The sequence below is a fragment of the Mus musculus genome, chromosome 3 (assembly GCF_000001635.26).
Source record: "Mus musculus strain C57BL/6J chromosome 3, GRCm38.p6 C57BL/6J".
Classification (NCBI taxonomy): Eukaryota; Metazoa; Chordata; class Mammalia; order Rodentia; family Muridae; genus Mus; species Mus musculus.
Genome location: NC_000069.6, coordinates 92636200 through 92660826, shown reverse-complemented (window position 1 = coordinate 92660826; position 24627 = coordinate 92636200). Strand labels below are relative to the sequence as shown.

The following is a 24627-nucleotide window of genomic DNA, read 5'->3' as shown; positions in this document are numbered from 1 at the left end:
GCCTAGAGATCATAGTGGAAGAAGAGGAAGAAAGGTTATAAGAAACAGAAAATCAGGAAGTTTGTGAGATTTAATTTCCTAAAATTGTTTAAAATGTTATATTCATATAATCTCATTAAGACTGCGGCCTTAACAAGACTGAAAAAGGGTAGCACCAATAGATATGTTAACATGGAATGGGGACACCTCACTGGGACTCTGTTCTAAGCCAGAAAATACAGGCAACTAAAGAATGCTGAGAGCAGGAGAAATATTCTGCCTTGGGAAGAGCCCTAAAATTGATTAGCCAATACTAAGGGGTTAGCTCTGAAATCATAGGCCAACAAGAAATATTATATGGAGTGATTTTGTTATATTTACATACTTCGGACTATATATGTGCATATATCTATGTAACAATGTTTAAAGAAATAGTAGCCATGGATTTGAGTGGATCAAGGTCGGAGGTATAAGGGAATAATTGAAGAGAGAAAAAGAAAGGGTAAATAACATAATATTTTTCATTTTGAAAGGTAGAGAATGAGTTATGAGTCACCTTTTGAAATTAATGAACATAATCAGCATGAAACAGACATTTATCTTAGGTATTTCTTACATAAAAGTTTTCATTTGGGAAATAATATTAGTCATAATTTACATTATGTCATTGCTTTGATAGTTACAAGAGAAGTGAAAGATTCAAATATGTTTTCTGTCCTCAGCATTATTTAACAATGTTGTCTAAGAAAAACCAGAATTGAGTGAGTAAAAAATAATATTTTGTGATGTTCTTGGCAATAGTTCTGAAGAAAAATAAATACTGAAGGATAATGTTTAGCATGATTTTTAACAACTAAACATTCTACTATGCCTCCTAAGCTTTGGGGGCAGGAGCTAGGCATCACATGGGTTGTTTGTTATGCCCATTGTGCTTAATTATGGTTTTCTGTAGTGATCTCTATCTGTTGAGGAGAGAATCAACTTTAATTATTGTTATGTCTCATTTTTCATAAGCTTAGATAACTCACTAAGGTGTTCTATGACTTGACTAAAGTAACTGGCATACCTATTTGTCATGAACAGTGGTTTTCATATCTCTGACCAAATTCCTTTGCCACTTTAGTTACATTTTTAGAGAGTAGAGCCTTCGTGGTATCTAGTCTAGCCCTTCCTCCAAGTCCCTATTCTTTTGTTTTAAGATGCAAAGCCTTATATAATGATTGTGCAAAAGGTTTATAAAACTGAAGGGAGGAACACATGCGTTAAGTATTGTTGTGGGATAACAAGACAATACTATTCAGTATGATTTGGTTATGGTAATAATTCAACGGATCTCTCTTTTATTTGATGATGAGAAAATTTTACCCCAGGAGAAAGAACATGTCAAAGTGAGCCTTGGAAAATCAAAGGTTGGCTGAGCATGACAACTACAGTGACCTGACACCTAATCCAGTTCAGCTCACTGTCGAGGATTAAATTCCAGTCTTTCTGAAGTAAGCATCATACTCACACATCACTTATCCAAATCCACTGAAGACTTGGGTGTTGTCCTGAACACAGGTAGAGGTGTGGACCAGTTGGCATCTTAGCTGCCACCTCATCATCCCAAAGCTGGAAGTTGAGGTGAGCAGAGCTGCCATTGGAAAAACTAGGAATCAGTTTCTGGCCTCACCCTGTTACTAACTCCTTTGGGGCAACCTCACCAGGAAAACAAATGTCACAGTCTGTGAGACAGTGGCAGATCTGCAGGTGATGTGGCCACTATGGTTCACCCTGACAGTCTTAAAATACAGGTTCCTATTGGGTGACCCGAGTCATTAGGAGTAACTATTAATATGCAGAAATATCACTGATAATGGAGTATTTAAAAGTCTTAAAATGGCCAATGTATGTGTCATCCTGGGTTGAATTAACAAAATTCAGGAAAGGTTGTCAAATTGTTTACTGTAAGCTTATGTAAATAACATGGTACACGAAAAAAAAAAATCAAAGGGACTGTGATGAATAGATATGGCAGGGCAAAAAGTACTCAGCACTTATAAATGGTGAAGACTCTCAGAAAAATTGAGTAGTAATTATATGTGAATAAATAGGTAGCTAGAGGATAGATAGACAGGTGCATACATGGCAGATACATGTATAGTAGAACGATGATAGGTGACAGATAAGAGATAGATAGATAGATAGATAGATAGATAGATAGATAGATAGATGGATGGATGGATGGATGGATGGATGATGGATGGATGATGGATGGATGGGCGGACAGACGGACAGACAGACAGAAAAATAGGTAAAGGATAATGCATTATAGATAGATGACAGATTAAAATTAGATGATAGATATATAGATAGATGAAAGATAGATATTACATGATAGAGAGATGGCAGATATGTACATTATGGATAAATAGACACATGATAGACAACAGATAATGGATAAATAAAGAGATGGAGTCATGATAAATTGCAGTCAAATATTGCCTAAATCTTTAGATAGGTAGATGTCATCTCTCTCACATTTCCTTGGTGTTAATTTTTCCCACATGACTTGAACATTATTCCCAAAGTCTTACCCATTCCTAGAACCAAAGGCAGCTAGAAGAGGCTTTGCTTCTCCCCTGACTCCTCCTGACTTAATTTGTTATCTCCCTGGGTTTGGTCAGTTTGTAGAGACTATCACCATGTGACTGTCTCTATAATCATCTTGTTCTAAATTAAACCTCATATATTTCCAGTGAAATCTCCAAAATGGGGACATTTTAACCCCATTCATATGAAAACTGTAGAACAGTAGACATTTGTGAGAGCCAGGGCAATAAAGAGAGTACATGGGCCTGAAAAACACAGCTAGAACACATCCCATGAATTAATAGGGATTCTTGCCCTTGAAATCCCCTGCTCCTGTCAGGGAGAAATGTGTCTCTTCTTACCCATTTTGGCTCATATGGAAGAATACATGTACATTATTTCGCAGAATTTTCTCCTGCCTACCTATTTCTCCTCTGTAGATATCAGACATCATTACCTCCATCCCATATGATCCTAAGAAAAATAATCAATCGACCAATAAACAACAAAATCAATTTTTCTCTAGAAAACATTAGAATTTTAAAATTATCTTACATTAGGTTAACTTTATAAAATATGGGGTTTCCATGTGAAATTTTATGCATGCATATGACATATTTTGACTATGTCAACCCACATTCAGTTATTTTTTTTTAAAGAACCAAACTTTCCTCCTTTATTCAGCAGGCTAAATATATATTGTTTGTTAAGAGTTTTCAATGATCTATAGTTCTTAGAAGGATAATTTATTCTCTCCTACCTTTTCAAATACACTACTGACTTTCACTACACACATAAGTAATTGTTTTTTATATTTAAAAGTTACACCTAAAAAGGAAAACTGTACAGGTCAAACAGGTTTCAAAATCCCACATTGTCCCCTTGATGACTCAAATTTCTTGGCCAGGGTTTTGCCTGTGAAGATGTCTATCTGTGTTATAGAGCCACACAGATAGGGAGAGTGAAGAAAGCTATTCAAGTAGCCATGTTTGAATACCATAGTTTTAGGAGGTCTCTCTAGAGTGAGCTTGTTAAAAGTCTATCAGGACTGAAGGTTACACTAGAAATAGGAAGCAAGTGAGATAGACTAAGGAATGAGCAATCTCTAAAGCACATGCCCTTCAGGTATGTGAAGCTAAGGGTGCCAGGAATCCACTCCTCCTCATCTCATACCTAAATCATAGTCCATGCCTGAGACCCATGAAGGAAGGCTGGTGAGAAACTCATGTCATCTCCAGTCACAGAACCACATGGGTGTCAGGAGTCAGGGTCATCCATGCCCAGCCACTGTCTCACAGGTTGGGCAGAGCCCAGGATCAGAATAAAAAGGCTGAGTGGCAGAGCATCTCCATCCAGTCCTCCTGAAGTGGCTACAGATCTTGTGCTGTCTGTCATCTTGGTAAGTGTCCATTGGGAGCAAGAGCATGGTCTGTACTAGAGGAAAGCTGAGAGGAGAGCTGGATGGGAGGCTGTGTAGAACTACAGAGCCAGGAGGCCACTCTTACAGAGGACTTAAGGTGGGCCAGAATGATGGGTAGAGAAAAGGGCATTCTGACATCCATAGGAGGCATAAGCAGTCAGGATCCATTTGACTTAGGGCTCTGCACACAATAAGCTTCTTTGGTGGAATGGGTCTCTCAGAAGCACAGAAAATTGTGCATATTCAATTGATGCACTCTGAAACAGCCCTGGCCTAGCATTCAAAGGAAGAGACAGAGACAGAAAAGGCTCTCTTTGCAGTGAAATCCATTTTCCCTGAAATGATGCTTTAAACAGTTAATCTCCAAGTTAGCGATTCAGACACATTTCATAATGCCTAGCTTGTCATTCGATGCTAGACACTAAATGTCAGTTTTTACCTGACTTGTGTAGGTTTTTGAAGCTTCCAAAAAACAATAATGAGCATGTAAGAGGATAAACATTCTACAACAGAACTACTAGAGATAGTGTGTCTATGATAATTATAGATGCTTGGGGGGCAGGATAGCCCCAGATTCCTAAGTCTGACATGTGTGTTACTCTTCTACAGCTCCAGAGCACTCACCAGCCTAGATGTCCTGCCAGCAGAACCAGCAGCAGTGCCAGCCCCCTCCCAAGTGCACCCCCAAGTGCCCTCCCAAATGCCAGACCCCAAAATGCCCTCCAAAGTGCCCCCCAAAATGTCCTCCCAAGTGCCCCCCTGTGTCTTCCTGCTGTAGCCTGGGTTCTGGGGGTTGTTGTGGCTCCAGCTCTGGGGGCTGCTGTAGCTCTGGTGGTTGCTGCAGTTCTGGGGGTGGAGGCTGCTGCCTGAGCCACCACAGACCTCGCAGATCCCTCCGTCGCCATCGCCACAGCTCTGGATGCTGTAGCAGTGGTGGCAGCAGTGGCTGCTGTGGCAGCAGTGGTGGTAGCAGTGGCTGCTGTGGCAGCAGTGGTGGCAGCAGTGGCTGCTGTGGCAGTAGCCAGCAGTCTGGGGGCTGCTGCTGATCAGGGCCCTTGCACTTCAGACAAGCTGTGGAGAAGTGCTACTGCCTGCCATTCCTTTCTGTTGTGCTTTGTATTCTGGACTCTTGGTGATCCTCTGCAAAGTTGTGACTTTCCCCTAAAATGACAAAATTGCAATAATAAAGTCTCCCCTTGCAAACACGAGTAAACTTGTGTTTATTTTTGACAACAGCATATTTCCAAGTCAGTGTTATTAGGAAGTCAGTAGAATTACAGCCTACATCAGTAATATGGTTTACCAGACTCACTAGTAATAGGAGCACAATGAAAGCATGAAAAAGCTCAAGTGGATCTCTTTTTCTTCGTTTGCACCTGAAGATCTGCAGCTAAAATTTTATAGACCAAGTTCTAAGAAAGTGGAAGGTGCGCACAACAAAAGAGATAGCAGCGAGGCAGGTGATGGGAAGGACATGCTCACCACTGTTTTCCCACCTGCAGCTTTGAAACAGCTTCCTTTTACCTCACAGAAGGAGGCAGGGGAGGAGCATCCAGTCAACACTTATGGGAGCAATTTCTGAGTCAGTTGTGTGCTCACATAACCAGGCTCAATGTCACAGGCTGAAGAAGATAACAAGAACAAGACCAAAGGGCTTAGGGCTAGAGAATATCTACTCACTTCCTTTGGTGCGCTTTGTTTTCCCCTGTGGTCCTGGTAAGTGATTACTTAAAAGAATTTCATAAGCTTCCCAGGGGGAAACCTTAGAACACGAGGATCTGGAAATAGGCTCAGCACAGAGGTGGAATACAGAATGAAGAGGTGTCAGGAAGTCTGCTGAAGGTTAAGGAATATTAGAGCCAAAATGTTTGGAGAAAGCTGATGGTTGTGTCTCCTCCACCCATATAATCCCGAGTCAGTTTTTTTCCTGATGCTCTTGGGCCTCTGATATTGCAAATAAACTGTGTTCACTTCATTTTCTTACCTGAAGCCTGTATTGTGATCACTTAGTGACCAGAAGCACATTTTTGACCAGTTACAGAGATGTGTGACCCTCACACTTTTCAGTGTCCCTTAGGTGGTCAGGAGTGGTGCCTGGATATCTATCTGTACCAGAAGCACTAAGGATGAATCATGATACACAAGGTGAAATTTCTGGTGCCACAGAGAGAGATGGAAAAGACTAGTGGCTCCAAAAAGGACATCACCTGACTTGGGATCACTAGAGGTGACAAGCTGGGGTATGTCTCATTGGTGGCCAAGCAGTCCAAAGCCTCACACTGTCCAATGATTACAACTGGGAATAAACAATTTGTGTAGTAACACTTTGTACTTCTTATTCTCATGTATGTAGATGTGTGTTACATTATGTCTCATATACACATTTGCAAAGTACATTACTTAAATGTATTGGGAAGTAACTCCCAAAAGAAGTGTGATTTCTTCCTTATTGATTGTTTTTAAAGTATGCATTGACTGGTACAGGGTACAGCACCATTTGCTTTCATTTATTTCTTCTGTGGGGGAAAAAAATCTCAACTATTTATAAAGACGTACTGAGGATCCGATGAGATAATGTAAAATGTTTGTCAATCTATTTCAGAGATAATTTTCTGTATGACTCATACTGAAGAAGCTCATAACATGTAAAGAAATGATTGTATAAAGACAACGGAGGAGGACTGAGCAGGCTCCGCGGGATTTCTACCTTGTTTGAGCTCCAGCTTGACCATCCACCAATATGTGCTTACTACAGAACAGGGAGCTGAACCCTACATCAGGCACCTCACCGCCTCATGCAACTGGCCCACCCTCACTAGGTCTTAGTCTAAACTACCCCATTCTCCTCTCACATGGAAAGTCAGTACCTGGGACAGATCTGCATGTGTCAACTGCTGTCTGAGCTACCACAGCAGACTCTGGGTGGCAGCCAGGTACAGGGACCTCCAGCTGCCATGACTCAGCAGCTAGAAGTCTGGAGGCTTTTGTGGAATGTACTTTACTTCATCTACCTGGGGCTGCTTAAGTGTCTGAATCATATCTGAGAACTTAATCTCTGGGTGGAGCATCAAAAATATTTCGTTCAAAACCATTAAAAAGCCGCATTCACCTTGCTGAAGTTCGGAATCCCCAAAACAACTCTGTCCTATATTACTGCATGCAGTGAGGTAATTTGGGACCTACATCAATGTGCCCAAGTGCCTATTGGATAATTCATTTTTCCTGTTTGAATTGCTATTGCCTAATTCCTAGCTCTCATGCTGCTGACTAGATAGGTAGAAAGAAGATCAAGGCAAATACTAAAAGTGCAAATTAGGGTTTCCATGTCTCTCTTTCCCATGAATTCTGTGCTTTGCCTTTAAATCAAGGCATTGCATCTAAGATTTCCAAGCTAGCCTAGTGTACAGAGTGAGTTCTAGGTCATCTAAGACTGTCATCTAGAGACATCCTGTTTCCAAAGAGCAAGTAAAATAAAATAATATAATAAATAAAATTACCAAGGCACTTCAGTAACACTGAGACATTTTTTCCCCATTTTTTATTAGGTATTTAGCTCATTTACATTTCCAATGCTATACCAAAAGTCCCCCATAACCACCCAACCCCACTCCCATACCCACCCACTCCCCCTTTTTGGCCCTGGTGTTCCCCTGTGGGCCTGACCTGAGACATTTTTTGTCTTTTAACTTGTGATTTCCTTCATGTCTGTCACTTGATTCTTAGACTCTGGCAGAAAGTGGTCGTTGCCATCCCTTTCCCCACACTCTCCTCATGCCTTTAGACATTACATTCTGTTCCTTTACCTGATAAATCTCCAACTAGTAATTTTCTTACTGATTTATAAATACACACAGAGATATTAAAATATAAACAAAAATTTCTCACAAAAGGTAAAATTATGTGAGGAAAACCCTGCTAATTAAGGCCGCAGTCTACTGTGACAAGATAGCTCTTCTGATGTGGGCACAAAATGGAGGACTTCATTTATCAGCAGGTTTTCCCCTTCTCTGACCTTGTCTGAGGAGTCAAAGCCCCCCACCCCCACCCCCACCCCTCATGTCCTCTATCTGGAGAAGGTCCAGAAGTCCTTGGTAGACCTACAAATTTAACTTCCTCCTTTCCAGGATAAGGACTCACCCAGCAAGTACCTGATATTTCTGGAATGTGTCTTCATACAAATGGAATACTTTGAATGCTAGCCAATGATTTCCTTTATTCTGAAAAATCCTTCCCACATTCCAAAGTTCATACATAGTCCTTTTCCACCCTGATCAATGGTAGTGTGCACAAGATACAACCATCTAAGAAAGCTTTTTCTCTGAAGACCCTTGGACAAGGCATTCATCTAAAAGAGCTGTAACATTAAGATTCTCAGAGAAGGACTTCTCTCCCTCCAGCATTCATTCCCAGACTCAGAACCACAGTATGACTCCAATACATATACATACATACTTACTTACTTACTTACATAAATATAACTTAATTTTTTATTTGTGCAGGTATGTTACATGAAATGTCTCTCTCTCTCTATCTATCTATCTATCTCTATATGTCTATATGTCTACATTTCTATATGTCTATATCTGTATCTACATATATATGTGGTATATGTTTGTTGTGTTTGTATATGTTCAGCTGGTGGGCATATATGTGTGTGCATGAGTTTGGAGGTATGAGGTCAAGGTAATCTTTATTCATTCAAATAATTATTGAGTTTTCAAAATTATATACTAAAGTGAAGTAAACAGTTTCACATGAATTTGTTCTAATATCAACCCAAATAAATAAATAAATAAATAAACTACAATAATTAAGAGAAGTTTAATATTACTCACTATAGAAAAGACATCCACAAGACTATGAACTAGAACCCACAAGGCAAAAGCAATGCTATTTTAAAAAAAGAAGAAAATTCAAGGTAATTTTGTCTATTAATTATAAAACATCAGTGTGTGTGTGTGTGTGTGCATGTGTGTATGTGTGTATGTGATTAATTATAATGTGAACTCCAAAAGTTAAAAATATCTTTTAAACAATGTCAGAGAACTGGAAAATAAAACCACATACATATACTCAGGGACCATACAACATTAGAGAATGTTTAAATAATCTGAGGATAAAACCATGCAGTATCGACAAAATGAAGAAAAACAGCTATTTATTAGTGTGTTGTAGCAATAAATTTAAAATGTGGCATTTGGAGCAGCCAAATAATATAATTTTAAGCAATGTTATATAAATAGAAAGTAAGCCTTCTTTTAGTCTCTGAGATCATGGAATCAATGTTTGTGACTGTTCAAGGTTAAAATGAGAAAAACAAAGAAGAAATGACTAATTTACTTGATACTGGCTCAGGAACACAGAAAAAAAGTCCCACTATTCATTTGAATTACTTCTAGTTATAAGTCAGCAGTATTTTTGCAACCCACGAGATGACAAAAATTAGTCATTCTAATAGAGAGGCAGCATGACAAATGGAAACCAAACAATGGTTGGTTAGTCAAGATGGCTACACTAACCTGCCATTTAAGCTTGCAGAGCTCATAGTCAGAGGATACATTTCAGTCTTCCCCATGAAACATTGCATATGTTAGCTGATGACATGGCTGCTCTCCAGCACAGCAGCAGAGTTATGGACCAGATGACATCTAAACCTCATCATCCTGGAAGTTAGAAGCTGAGCTGAACAGAGTTGTCAGTGTGGAAACTCAGAAATCAGTTCCTGACCTCTCCCTATTACTAAGACTTTTGGAGCAACCTGAGGAAGAGCAAGAAGTTCTTATTAAGTGAGAGAGTGGCAGATCTTTCAAGTCATGTGGCCTGACCACACATGCATATTCCAGTGGGCAGATCCTTCGAGGGTGATCAATATCATAAGGAATAGATTTTTCTAAACTGAAATTCATTGATTTCATTAGTGAGAAGATGTAAGATCATATAGTATTCAAAGTGCTGGTACAGGTAAGGAAATACAAAACCCAGGGCAAGTTTTCAAGGAACTTATAATTTCATGTCTGTGATATGGGGAAAAGTCAGTATGATGTTTCATGTACAAAGGGCATATAGAACACTAAACAGACAAGACTAGGTATGATGCTTAGTAAGGCTTCCCCTTCCTCCCTCTCCTCTCCCCCTGCCCCTCTCCCTCTCATTCTTTCCCTCCCTCCCTCTCTCCCCCCTCTCTCAATATATATATATATATATATATATATATATATATTTACATAAAGGGACTCAAGGACAGAAATCACTCAATTATCTCATAGGCACAGAACGAATTCAGTATCCATTCACTATAAAAAAGACCTGAAGAGTCTAGGAATAGAGAAAAGTTATCTCCCACACAATAAATGACGTATATGACAAACCTGTACCCCAAATTATACTAAATAGAAAAAAATTCCCCGAAGCATTTATACTAACTATCACAAAAAATAACAGCATCTAATTTTTCTTCTTTTATTCAATATAGTACTTGAACTCTTAGCTACAACAGCAAGACATGAAAAAGAAAGAGGGATACAAATAAAATATATATCAAAGCATCTTTATTTGTAGACAAAAGGATTCTATATATGAGAGCCTAAAATTTTTACCAGAAACTTTTTAGATTTGATAAACACTTTATGAAATGTGTCCAGTTACAAAATTAACATTAACAAATGAGTAGCCTTTGTATATAGCAATAACAGTCACATTAAGAAAGAAATTAAGGAAAGAATTCCATTCACAGTTCCCTAAAACTTATCCTGGAATACATGTAATCAAGGAATTAAAAGACTTCCACAATAAAAACTTTTAAAAGTTTAAATAAAGAAACTGAAAAATACACTGGGAGATGGAAAAGTATCTTATCTCATGGATTAGGAGAATTAATACTGAAAAATTATTTATTAAAGGAAATGTCTATTAAACTTTCAATGCCATGCTTCACAGAAATAGAAAAAGGCATCTTAAAATTTGTTTTCAAATACAAAAGACAACAGATAGCCCAAGATTATTATAGCACAATATAACACTGGAATTATTATGTATGGTGATATTTCAAATTAAACTATAGTACCATAGTAACAAAACATCATAATATTGACAAAAGGACATATAGATCAGTGGAATAAAATAGAGGATCAGATACAAAGCCATGTAGCCAGAATCACCTCGCCTTTTACAAAGATGAAAAAAAAAATCATGCAGGAGAAAAGCTAATTTCTTCTGAGAAAACTGTATAATCACATACAAAGAATTTAACTAGACTCCCATCTCCTACGCTATACAAAAATTAACTCCAGGTATATCCATGTCCCTAAAATAAGATCTGTAAAGGTAGGGGAAATACTTCAATATGTTGGCATGGGCAAGGACTTCCTGAATGGGACGCAGTTACTCAAGAAATAAAGCTAATAAGGGACAAATGAGACCTTATGGAATTGCAAAGCTTCTATACTTAAAAGAAAACAGTAAAATGAAATATCAGAATGATAGTAATCTTGGCTAACTATGTATCTGAAAGAGGATTAATACCTCTGATGTACAAAGAACTAAGATAACTCAATAAATGAACTGATAGAATTAATAGATATTTCTCAGAAATGGAAATACAAATGGCTTCCAAACACTTGAAAAAATCATATTTGATAGCCATAGAAGAAACACAAATCCAAATCTAAACTACACTGAGATTCTTTCTTACCCCAGGGATAATACAAGTAATTATGGAAAAGGGACCTATTATATCTAGCTATATACTTGTGGACATTTACTCAAAGAACACCAAGTCAACATAGCACAAATACTTGCATATTACTGTCATGGGTCTTCACCATAGATGAATTACAGGACAAATCTACATATCTAACAGTAGAGGGATGGATTAAGAAAATATGGTTTACATTGGGTTTTTTTTTCCTCTAAAAGAAGCAAGTTATTTTAAGAGAAATGGAAATAACTTAAGATAATTCTATCAGGTGAATTAAAGTAGTTGCAGAAAGAAAAGTATGTATATTCTCTCATATTTTCATTGCTCAATTTGTTATAGAGAAATAAAGTTGTATATGTGACATGAAATTTAAAGTGAAGCTTTCTATAGGAACAAACAGAACTAATGATAGTGTTAAGGGTGAGACAATGAGAAGAGAAGAAACCACTCTCAACATAAAATATAATATAAACATAAAATAAAGGGCAAATTGGAGGAAGACGGACACAAAAATCACAGTTTTGTACTTTAAACATGAAATTTGGAGTGTGGATCATTTCAGAAAGAGCAGTAATGTGATCAGCTGAGCAATGAGATACTCTATGGATCCTTCAGGTATGTGAGATGAAGGTTAACAGGAATCCAGTTCCTCATCTTATGTCTACATCATCATCCATGCTGGATGTAGCATCCATGAGCTCCACAGAGGAAGGCTGGTGAGGAACACCTATCTGTTCATCACTAATCAGAAGATCATGTGAGTGTAGGCAGGGCCTCTCATGCCCAACCACTGTCTCACAGGTTTGGGCAGAGCCCAGAGTCAGTTTAAAAGGGCTGAGGGACAGAGCACCTCCATTCACTCACCTTCCGAGGTATCCAAAGATCTTGTGTACCTGGAATCTTGGTAAGTGCCCATTGGGATTGGGAACATGGCCTATACTAGAAGGAAGCTAGGAGGAGAGGTGGCAAGTGGAAAAGAGCTGGGTAAAGCCACAGAGTTCAGAGACATGTTAGCAGAGCAGAGAGCAATGGGGGAAAATGAAGGCTGGGTAGGAATGGTAGAGTCCAGGGGACTCTAAAACTCATGGGAGGTATTAGAAGGAATTGAGTACCTCTGACTTAAGAATCCAGAGTGGATATTCTGCCCTCCTGTGGAGTGGGGCTCAGGATTAAAACCTAAAATGCAGAAAGCCTTGGACCTTGATAGGCTTCAGGAGGGAGGGGGCTCCCTCTTGTAACAGCTCTCTTGGAAAGCCTTGAAAGCAAGACAAACAGTGAGGACACAGTACCAAGGGATCTTTGGGCCTGGAGCAGACAGAGCCATAGATCTGGAACTAGATCACAGGCTGCTCAGAAATTTTAAGACAACGAGCACAAGAATTATTATGTCAAACACCAGTCAACATGGGGTGCTGACATGAGTTCAGATTTGCCTGAAATGAGGAACAAGACCTGGTTCATAGCTTCAGGAATGGATAAGTTAGGTCTTTTATTAAATGCAGTTGGAACACCTAGCAATAATCTTTACTTCCTTCTCTGATGTCATTATCCTTATCAGTTTGGAAAGCTTCAGGAATCCATAGAACTCTTATAAGAATCATGATATGATATACAATAGATGTAGCTCAAGCCCAGTGGCATTATAAAAGATGTCATTCAGAGAAATTAAGTGGAGGAGGAAATTATTCTGAAGATGCTTCCAGACTATGAAATCTCTCAACTTATGGGTTTTTACAGGAGATTGTTTTTTTTTTTTTTTTTTTTTTTTTTTTTTTTAAGAATAAGAACCTATTTTTTCCTGTCAACGTTTAGAAGATAATTTGGCTCTACAGGCCATTATCACAGAATGCTTTGGGGTTTGTTAGAAATAAAACTACAGAATATAGATTTTCTATGACTATCAGTGATATTTAGAAGTAGATAGGATGACCCCAGGATCCTGGTTCTAATTTGCATTATGATTCTTCCACAGCCCCAGAGCATTCACCAGCAGAGATGTCCTGCCAGCAGAACCAGCAGCAGTGCCAGCCCCCTCCCAAGTGTCCTCCCAAGTGCCAGACCCCAAAATGCCCTCCAAAATGCCCCCCTAAGTGTCCTCCCAAGTGTCCCCCTGTGTCTTCCTGCTGTAGTCTGGGTTCTGGGGGTTGTTGTGGCTCCAGCTCTGGGGGATGCTGCAGTTCTGGAGGCTGCTGCAGCTCTGGGGGTGGAGGCTGCTGCCTGAGCCATCACAGACCCCGCAGATCCCTCCGTCGCCATCGCCATAGCTCTGGATGTTGTAGCAGTGGTGGCAGCAGTGGCTGCTGTGGCAGCAGTGGTGGCAGCAGTGGCTGCTGTGGCAGCAGTGGTGGCAGCAGTGGCTGCTGTGGCAGCAGTGGTGGCAGCAGTGGCTGCTGTGGCAGTAGCCAGCAGTCTGGAGGCTGCTGCTGACCTGAGCAACTAACACTTTAGACAAACCATTCAGGAGAAAGCCATGTTCAGTGGACCTTCCTTGGCCTGTTCTTCTCTCCTGCTGCCTTTTGTGTCCTGGGCTCAAAGATGCTGTAATCTTGTGAAATGTTTTAAATGTTCCCCTATTGCTGGGTTTGTCTTCTTGGGGACAAAATAATAAAGTTCTACCCTAACGATCTTCTCTAGACTCTTGATTATTTGACTCCAAGCATCTTACAAATCAGTTTTGCCAATTAAGGCTCAGTTGTTCCAAAGATGACTCAGAAGCCCGGGGCTGTGTGGAACAGTAGCAGGTTAACTCACGGGTTGTGGACAGTGGCTCTTTATTCACCTTTACTGCATACAGTGAGGGTCAGTCTATCCCATATGTTGCCCAATGGTGTTACTGTTCCTCTATGGATGCATATCTATTTTTTTTTCTGGGTTTATATCTTTTACTCCATTATGTCCATTGTCATAATTACAGCTCTGGATGTTGTAGTAGTGATGGCAGTAGTGGCTGCTGTTGAAGCAGAGGTCGCATCAGCTCTGCTGTTAGCCATCAGTCTGGGGCTGCTGCTTACCTTTGCCATGATAACCTCAGATAAGCAGTAGAGGAGGCACATGTTGAAGGCTGGTTATTCTCTTCTCCTCCTGTTCTGGGCTCAGGGATGCTGAAATCATATGGAAAATTTTGAGTCCCAACCCTGCCTATTCATTTTCTTTATTATAGAACAATTAAGTCTTTCCTGGTGATCTTCTCCAGACTCTTAATTATTTTGACCATCATCATCCCTACGTGTCAGTGGTGGTAATTTTTATTCTATAATACTCTGAGTGTCTGAAGCCTGGGTTAGGAATGTGGTTCAGATAGCCAGTCATCTAACTGCTCACTCATCCTTTCTTGCATACAGTAGGGGGTAGTCCACCACACATGTCTATTGGTGTTATTATCCACATCTAGGTACAGACGTATGTTCTCTAGCATTTATGTATTTGTTCTACTGTGGTAGAATTTCTAATAACTGACACAATGCATGGCATTGGCAATGGTTGGAACATCTTATTTAATGAAAATTCAGTCTTTCTCAATAGACTATGATTCTCGTTTTTTTATATAAGAAGATCTGGAAAGGTATAATTTTGTTCATTGTCTTGTTATTGCCTTAAATTTAAGTCTTTTAAATTATTGAAACATGACAAGATGATCAATGTTTATCAGATTCCAATATACTGAAAACTTTTAAAAATTCAGATGTAAGTCAAGTTGATGAATAGACCTCTATTTGACATCATATCCAGAAAAATCCTTGATCATGTTTCTTGTTTAGATGCCTAGAAATTCAACTATTACATAAAAGGCAATGCTCATGTTTTGTATATGTTTGCTACACATCCTTTTGCCCATATTGCCTTCTAGAACAGTTGCATTATTTCATACTATCATCCTAAAATATTATTATGTTATTACAAACTTTCACACATTCCAACTGGCTAGTGTGTTGTTATAAATTGTTTTTCTTTTAAGGAAGCTTTCATTTATTTTTTTGGTGTGTGCATTACAGGAAACAAAACACAAGAAGGCAAGAACAAAGTCACCCAGTCACAAGCAGCTCAGTTTGATGTGTTGTTCTACATCCTGCAAGCTTAACACACTTGGGCAATTGAGATTATACACTATATACCATGCTTTCCCCACATTGTGAATATCCACCAACTAAAAACCCCACACTACACAAGGATTTTGATAACCAAGAATACACCATGCCATCTCAATCTTGCAGACAAAATTGTAATCCTGTCTTCTTTGGCAACAGAAATTTCATAGAAGACAAAAATAGCAGCAGGTCTCTAGATAGACATACTGGCAAAGTTACAATTAAATTCTGCATTTGCTCAGTCTCAGCTTACAAAGAAACACAAAGCAACATACCACAGTAAATATAGCATTCCTAAGTTTATCACCAGATTCTAGCATATGTAGAAGGGTTGTTTCCACTCAACAACTGTATTCCCATGAAGCAGCTGGGAGACGCAGTGGCTCTCATGATGTCAGTCTCAACACCCCTGTAGACCTTGCCCTATGAACCTCTCTGTCCCTCCAGTCAGCCCAGTAACATGAATCTCCCCACACTGTCCATGGCTTAGCAGTTCCTTGTTCAAGAGGAAGCCTTTTTGTCAATTCTACCATATCCACTAGCTCTACTCTTAACCATGTACTCTCTTTTAGGACCTAACATTCAGATGACAACTGTGCATAATGAACACAACTATTTTACCAAGCTGCACATAAGGCCCCTGGGTACAGCTGTCCTCTGAACACAGAGGCACTAGCAGCCTTTCCCTCAGCCATCCTCTTCCCTGCACAACTCCTAAGTGCAGATGATGCTAGTGAGAGGATTAACAAAGGCCACATCCAGAAGGCAGCCCTCCCCAAAGAGTATCCTGACATTTAGTAATTCTTTTGCTACTTCTAACATCCTTTAGCCACTAGAACTTACAACTACTACCTGGCAACATTAACCAATGGCTAGACAATTTGAACCAACTAACAGCTACAGTGCCTTTTTCTGAGCACTAATCTTTGCCCAAGCCTACTTCTATCACCTAGTAACAGCATCAGCTCAAAGGCCAAGTTTAACTTGCATTTCCCCAGTATGACCATTCCTATGAAATAAAAAAAATAATCCTTAACAAAGTGGTGTCAGCCCTCTATTTTTACCATGGTGTGCATTTACATTTATGCAGTACTGTACACATGTGTGCATATGTGTGCCACTGCACTTGTGTGGAGGCTAAAAGACAAGCTGTGAATCACTTTTCCCTTATCAAGTGGATCCTGGAACTCAAACTCAGGTCACCAGCTTGGTTGCAGGCACCTTTACATCCTGAGCCACCCTACCAGTCCATTATGCACACTTTCTTACTGTTTTGAAACAAAATCTGTATAGCCCTAGCTGATACAGAACACAGAGATCCACCTGCCTCAGCCTAGAATTAAAGGCATGTATTACCACATCAAGTCTATTATGCACTTAAAAGTCTAGAGACCAGATGTTCCCAATAAGCACTTCAGTTTCCCCAGCATGTGTACACTGCAGTGAATACACTGCACACCTAACAAAGGCTGTCATCAGAAGCTGCCTTTAAACAGCAAGGTTCTGATCTAGCCCCTCTTGCAGTTCTCTCCATCCAGGGGTCACATGTATGCAACTGTCATGTTTTTGTGGGATATTAACAATTTCACTTCCTAAGTGGATTTAAGAAGAGGTTTTTTTTTTTTTCCTACAAATTTTAACATAATTTACAAACATGTCTTTTCACTAACTCTACTTTGTAACACACTGGCACCTCTTTATTGTCTAGGAAGACTAGGTGCTGCAAATTTGGACATATGTCTCCAATACATTGCAAAGTAAAATGCACAGATATAAGGAACAATGGATAATCTTGCATTACCAAACTTGCATTAGCATTAGGCCCTTCATTCATTTTCTTTCTTCCTCCCTTCTAGACCCACACAAGCAAGGCCGCATTGCTCAGAAGCAGTTTCTCTTCCTAGTTCCAAAAGACAGCACTTCACCATGAGTTTAAACAGGAGAATCTACAAGTATTATTTACTAAGTCTACTTTTAATATACTTTGTGCACTTCTAAATGCCTAGAAGGAGTAGATATTTCAGATGAGGACATAAATTTGTCCCCTATATACATAGTAATGCTGAAACCACACACATGTAACTAGTTAGATCTCAAAGTGTCTTCTGTTGAGAACATTCTGGCCTCCATACTTTCTTCCCCTTCAGCCCATCTTGTGTCCTGTGACACAGTCACCCATCACTTGGATCATACACTTTTACAACTCTTCAGAAGACAACCTTGCTATGAACTAAAAGAATATACAGAATGTGTGAGTTTACTAACAACTTTTGTCATACATTGGCAACCTCTTAAATACCTAGAGACTAGATATCATAGGACTCATTTGTCCAGTATGTACAATATATAGAGCATAGCAAAGTTTCATGAGATACACACAGCATACAGGGTAATGGGTAAGCTAGAAATATCTAGCACACTAACGGCATCTTTTTGCAGTTCCTTCCTTCCACCTGAACAAATACAGCCTGTACACTGTTCTCAGAGGTGGGCTAACAATTCTATTTCTACACACAGCATTTCTCCAGTTTAGAAAACTATATATACAAAATACTATTCTGCTACCTGTACCTTTAAATGTATCAAGCTCTTCAAATATCTCAAAGACTAGATGTTTCATGCAAGAACTTATCTGCTATTGAATGGCGATGGTAAATAAAACTGTATGCAAAGCAATGGTTATTATCTGAGGTATCTTCTAAATACAACCATTTGGGCTTTGACCCACTTTCTTCTCCCTTCAAATCAGTAGACAAAATAGGCATGTGTAATTCCTAGAAACAGCTGAACAAATCCCTATCCCCAAGTCATTTACAGAACAAAATTTTCTATGAATTTTAACCATGTACACTATGTGCTAAATTTACTACTTTGTTTTACATTGGCAACCTCTTTAACATCTAGAGTCTAGATGTTGAAAATTTAGATATATTTGTCCATTATACACAGTATACACACAGCAAAACAAAATGCAAGTATATAAAAATGGCATCTGAAAGGGTCACACACACACATACACACACATACACACACACTACTACACACCCATTGTCACTGCCTCCCAGCACCTCCTCCAAACCACTGAACAAGTAAAGACAGTACTGGTCAGAGGGGCTCATCACTCCACTCCCAGAAGACAACAGTTCATGAGTTTTTGCAAAAAAGATACTTGCAAAGTGATATTTCACTACCTCTACATTTAACATACGTTGGGCACTTCTAAATGCCTAGACAGACCAGATGTTTCAAATAAGGACTGTTGTCACTATGTACACAGCAGTCAGTAAATGGCACACATGTAACAAGAGTAATTAAAACTTTAACACAAAATGTAAAAAAATAATGTATTGTTCTACTAACTCTACTTTGTCATACATTGGCAACCTCTTTAACATCTACAGTGACTAGATGTTGTAAATTAGAACCCCTTTGTCCTTTACATACACTATGTACACAGAAAAGCCAAACAAAATGGGATAGTGGTTCCTTTCGACCAATTGGACCACAATGCCTTAGCACTCTGAATTTCCTTCTGGAAACCAGGGCACAAACACAATGTGGTCAACTCAGAAGAGGTTTGGCTATTCCTCTTCAAAAAATATTTCAAATGGATCTAACAAAAAGGTACTTACAGAATGTTTTACTACTTATAAAATGTCAGACCCTATAGGTGGAACAACGATATGAACTAACCAGTACCCCCAGAGCTCGTGTCTCTAGCTGCATATGTAGCAGAAGATGGCCTAGTCGGCCATCACTGGGAAGAGAGGCCCCTTGGTATTGCAAGCGTTATATGCCCCAGTACAGGGGAAAGCCAGAGCCAAGAAGCAGGAGTGGGAGGGTAGGCGAGCAGGGCGGAGGGAGGGTATAGGGAACTTTCGGGATAGCATTTGAAATGTATATAAAGAAAATAATCTAATAAAAAATAAATAAATACCTAAAACAGAACACACACACACACACAAAATATGTCAGGCACTTCAGAGCAGCTAGAAAGACATCCCTCCCCCCCCCCCAAAAAAAAACCTGGCATTTTCAAACACACTCAAATACACACATGTGCACACACGCAAACACGGTGGAGGGGCATTAAGAAATGAGGAATAAAATGCACACACAATACAATAGAATAAAAGACACACACACACACACACCTTCTTTAAAAGACCAGTCTGGCAGCGGACCTCTTCCTCCTCTTGCTGGGTACTCTAAGGTACTGAACAGACAGGTTCTGACTGTTGCTCCTGGGTCTTTCTAGAGGCCACCATTTCAAGGTCACTTGTAGAAGACATGTCTACGGTTTTTTTTTTTTTTATTTTTAGTGGCGACTGGATATACATGTGATCTCCTACCTCTACCCTACATCTGTAATCTCTACAGTTAGATGTCCAGATTTAGACAAAAATCTAAAAAGGGTCGGGGGAAAGGTTAAGAGCACTTTTTTTCATATTATATACACAGGTCTTCTAAGCCCTCTAAGCGACAGGTTAAGCTTTCGCCAGGGGATCAGATTGGCCTCATGCGGTTGTGGTCTCGGCTTCCCTCCAGTAGAAGGAAGACTGTGGCCCAGCAATCGATCATTCCTCTCCCCACGATTCTCCCCACTCACCTTCCTCCAAGCCCATTGAGGCCTCTGTTCATTCAGGTCTGAGTGCTCGCCCATGGGTGGGTTGCCCTCCCGCTGATGGCTGATGGCAGAGTGTTCTTGCTCATACCCTCTGCCTCAGGCCACAGAATCCGCCTCAGGCCACAGAAGCCCCGAAGGCCCAGCCTTGGCCTTCAGGTGGCCGCCATTCTTTCCACCATGCCACGCTCACCTCCACCTTCAAGCCGTCCTCGAAGGCCTGGCTGAGGTTTTTCCATCGGCCCGACCCTGGAGAGCAGGGGGCCGGTGGAGTTGTGGATGCCACTACCATCCAGGCATAATCGTTGGCAGGAAAAAAGTCGCTGCAGCCAGAAGGGCGAGAGAGCTCCTAGCGTCAGTGCGCAGGATAGGGACTGAGGCTGCTCTGGGCCCCGCGTCCCCCACTGCCAGCTCACTGGGCACAGGACAAGGCCGTGGTGGGTAGGTAGAGGGCCTGGTGGAAGAAGGCCGCACTAACTTAGCTCGCTGAGCTCTCTGCTGGAACTCATAAATTATTGTTATTTTGAAATAGGTAAAGGAATCTGACAGCATTCCTTCAAATACAGGAAGGTAATTGTTCTCTTTGTATTTATTTGACTATTAACAAAGTTGAATATCTGCTTTTTGTGTGGGAGTTTGTGTGCTGTGGAGTATGTGTGTGAGAGAGAGCAGACTGTGTCTTTTGTAAACCAGTTGATATTTTTTCCTACTGGTGTTTATTTAAAATTTTTTTGATATTTTGTTATCTATTAAGACTAATTATATCTATTAAGACTAATTATGTTTAGTTTTAGATTGATGACTATAGATTAATCTTATAAGAAATACTTGTAGTTGGGGAATCTAAATTCATAATTTTGTTGGTTAGTAGTTCCAAAAAAAAAAAAAAAAAGGCAATTGGGAAGTTTGTGTGAAAAATAACTCAGATTGCTCCCTTCATCTCTATTTCTTTCCTTATTCCTACAGAGTGAGAAGGTGAAACAATCCTAATGTAGAGGACAGACAGAATGAATATATGAGCTAGGGCAAGATAAGATACTTATGAAGTGATCTCATCTCCATTAATAGCTAATGTTCAGAGCATGGGGTCAGCCATTCTTTTGACCCACTCATCAAGTTCAGGAACCTGTCAGATCATCACCTATCTGAAGAGTGAAGCTTGAATTAAGATGACTTCTTCTCCACATCATTCCAGGAATCAGGAACTGGTCCCCATCCTGAGCCAAGTCAATGACATCCAGGCTACTTCCCCATAATTAAATCTCATTGGAAAAACCCAACCAAAGGTTACAATCAGAGGACTTGAAGCTGACATATGTCTATATGTGTGTCTCAGAGTGTGTCATCTGTGAGGATGACCTAATAAATATGGATGGACTATTTGTAAACTGTAAAGTCATGATAATATTTTTCAAAATATTTAATAATTTATTAAGATAAACATAACCATATACACCAGGCTTTATCTAGTATTTCTTATAACTCTACTATAATCCCCAGGGAATTACTTCTGTGGAAGGTGCCGATAGAAATAGAGGACAAAAAGCTCAAGTTGTGCTGTGAGTGTTTGATTAAAATCTCATTTATAATACGTGTTCCTTTGTTAATGCAGAAGCTCACAACTGGTCAAAGTGCAGAGACTGTCAGTGGCATGCACAGTCGCAGTGGGAGGGACATTTATATTATACCCTTCTCCAAAGGCTCAGGCTTTATGCTAGGATTTCAAAATACTGGGAACCTAGTTAGTCTCTCAGGTGGCATAGTGAGTTATAAAGTGTAACATATTCTGTTCTTCCACATCTCATTCCAGTCACAGGACTTAACTAAACATGAAGGAAACAGTTAATATACCCATGTACTTGACAGCCCAGCTGTCCTTTGACCTGCCTGTTCAGATACTAGTTTCTGACCTTTGTCCTCACAGAAGCTGGTCTCCTTAAGCATTTCCTTCCCCTTCAGGGTTGACAGATTTCTTGCTATTAGTACAACACTGTCCCTGACTTACTGTAGTTAAATCCAAGCTGTAATGCTAAATGCCTTTCCTCAATCCGTTTCTCCATCCTTTCTTCATAGAGAAAATACCCCCTAGAGAATTTTTTTTTGAAAATTCAAAGGCATTGCTTATTTAACACTTATGAATACTATTATTAAAAGTAAAAGCCCCTGGGAAGAATTACACCTTACACTAAGCCTTCTATAGGGCCAATTAATTCATCAGGCCAATGAATGTGGAGCAGTTGGAATCCTGCCAGTCCAGGGATTGAGTATAATTTACACTGGGCTATTTTTAATTCCCTTAACAGCCATTCTATTACCATCTCTATGCCTGACAAAATATCCTCTGACTAACAGGTAAAATCTCTTGGGATATATTTGAGAAGGCTAGGCTAATTCCATGACAGGCTTCAAATTAGCAGTTAAGGAGACTAGGCCTAAATCTGTTTCCAAGAACTGAAGGGGGGATGACAACTCAGAAACTACCCCCTTTGGCCTGAAGCAAGGACAAGGGGTCTGCAGCAGTTTCCAGACTCCCTCAGTCACTTCCTCAGCAGCAGTTTCCAGACTTCCCCAACAAGTCTCAAGCCTCAGCACCCTGGTAATGGAATGTTCATAGAGATAGACCCAACAAATTAACATAAAGGTAACCTACCATGGAATTGCTTTAAATCAGGCCTGCAAGCTCACTCATTGTCTCTCTATTCTGGTAATGGGACACCCCAGCATGCTGGACTTCTGCAGAATAAAATACTCTATGAATTTACATACTATTTGAATCTGGGGGTGTCATTTTTCGGTGAATCATGAACCTTTACATAGCAACAAGCCACTAGCTTTAACCAATCAATGATTTCTGACAATATCTGAGGCCATAGGAGTTTCCACTACTTTCTGTAACCAAGCTACCTGATCTTCCCATATGCCTCCATTAATGATATCCATTGTTGTTATTATAGAAACTTCATTAAACTATTTCCTCATTGAAACCCAAATCTGTGTCCCCAGGCCACTCCAAAATAAATTAAATCTTATCCCCTTTGAGACAAGGGCTGTGTCTTTGAAAGTTTTATAGCTTTCTAAATTTTCCTAAAATCATTATGACTATACAAGTATTATAATCACTTGTCAGTGTCACAGGCTGTTTCATGCTCTAAGGTCTAGGGTGGGGTCAGTTTAATTTGCACTAAGAATGGTTCATTGCTTAATATATGGCATATGGGCAATTTATGTGAGTGCTAAATGATTACAGACATCACTTGTTTGAAGCACTGTTCTTTCCCTTTCTCTACATCTCCTCCCTCTCTCCCTTCCTCCCTGTCTGCCTCCTCCACTTATCCTTCTCTCAGTTTACCTTGAATGATGACTAACCATTGTTATGATTTTTTCTAGGGAAGACTAGTAGTCCACTATCTCTGCACTCCTTAAATTACTTGCAAATTTTTGAATAGGATTAATGCCTCATGGGCTCCCCCACCCCCCATTAGCTTGTCTGCTGTGTTGTTGTCTTTATTCAGCTCATGCTTAGGCAGTCCTATTGCTCAGTCTGTATAGATGTAGCTTCTGACATTTCTAGAAAACACAGTCTCACAGCAAACTCCCTGTTCTTTTAGTTCTTACAATCACTCCTCCCTCTTTTCAACAATGATCCTTGCACTTTAGGGTACAGAAACTGTACTATATATGTATTCATTGGGAATTGGCTCTACAACTCTACATTTTGATTGGTTGTGATTTTGTTTAGTGATCTGTCTATTGCAAAATTCCCTTGATGAAGGGTAAAGATTACTATTCTTAGCTGTGCGTATAAGTACATATTATTATTAATTAGAGAGTAGTTAGGGATTATGCTGGTTGAGTAAACTAGTAGTTTTAGGTTCTCCTCCAAGATCCATGACATCACTATCCTTGGGTAGTTGTGTAGGTTTCCAGTATCAGACATGATTTTTCTCTAGTTGGGCAGATCTTAAGTGCAATTAGAGCTGTTTGTTACCATTTAAGGTATACATGCTGCTACTGCACCATTAGGGTTATTGTACCATGCTGATTGTTTTTGTGGTTCCTCAGTATCATAGCTGTGTGGCACTATTGGATGTTTTCCTACCTTGGAGACTTGTGGAGAGCTACTGGGCTCCGTGAAAACTAGTCTTCAAACAACAGGTATTCAGGTCAGTTCTAACCTCTAAGCCCTGTTTTCTGTAGTGAATGTAGTCTTCAGCAGTAGAGACTTACTCTCTACCTCTGATTGGCCTACAAA

General features: G+C 39.7%; 2 protein-coding genes and 2 long non-coding RNA genes across 8 annotated transcripts in view; 3 read left to right on the top strand and 1 right to left on the bottom strand.

Annotated features, from left to right (window-relative positions):
- Positions 1 to 3900: 3900 nt before the first annotated feature.
- Positions 3901 to 5177, top strand: Lce1b (late cornified envelope 1B). Its single transcript, NM_026822.1, has 2 exons — positions 3901 to 3949; positions 4580 to 5177. The coding sequence occupies exon 2, from the start codon at positions 4603 to 4605 to the stop codon at positions 5014 to 5016; it is 414 nt and encodes a 137-aa protein (NP_081098.1). The 5' UTR covers positions 3901 to 3949; positions 4580 to 4602; the 3' UTR covers positions 5017 to 5177.
- Positions 5178 to 12519: 7342 nt separating this feature from the next.
- Lce1a1 (late cornified envelope 1A1) lies at positions 12520 to 14295 on the top strand. The gene is made up of 2 exons (NM_025984.2): positions 12520 to 12570; positions 13639 to 14295. Exon 2 carries the CDS (start codon positions 13662 to 13664, stop codon positions 14091 to 14093), a length of 432 nt encoding a protein of 143 aa, NP_080260.1. The 5' UTR covers positions 12520 to 12570; positions 13639 to 13661; the 3' UTR covers positions 14094 to 14295.
- Gm35639 overlaps positions 14280 to 24627 on the bottom strand; it is a 72727-nt gene continuing 62379 nt past the window's right edge. For all 4 annotated transcript variants that reach the window (XR_867457.3, XR_003954517.1, XR_003954516.1 and 1 more), the window contains exon 8: positions 14280 to 14767. This is a non-coding gene — a long non-coding RNA (predicted gene, 35639). The remainder of the gene's footprint in view (positions 14768 to 24627) is intronic.
- Positions 20285 to 21761, top strand: Gm35699. Of its 2 annotated transcripts, none has more exons than XR_375838.4 (3): positions 20285 to 20816; positions 20908 to 20945; positions 21342 to 21761. It is a non-coding gene; the product is annotated as a predicted gene, 35699 (long non-coding RNA). The 2 variants fall into 2 exon arrangements; XR_375839.4 differs by having other exon boundaries at positions 21444 to 21755.

Excerpts from the sequence above, each read along its gene's own strand:
- Lce1b (NM_026822.1), top strand. The coding sequence starts at position 4,603 with ATGTCCTGCCAGCAGAACCAGCAGCAGTGCCAGCCCCCTCCCAAGTGC.
- Lce1a1 (NM_025984.2), top strand. The coding sequence starts at position 13,662 with ATGTCCTGCCAGCAGAACCAGCAGCAGTGCCAGCCCCCTCCCAAGTGT.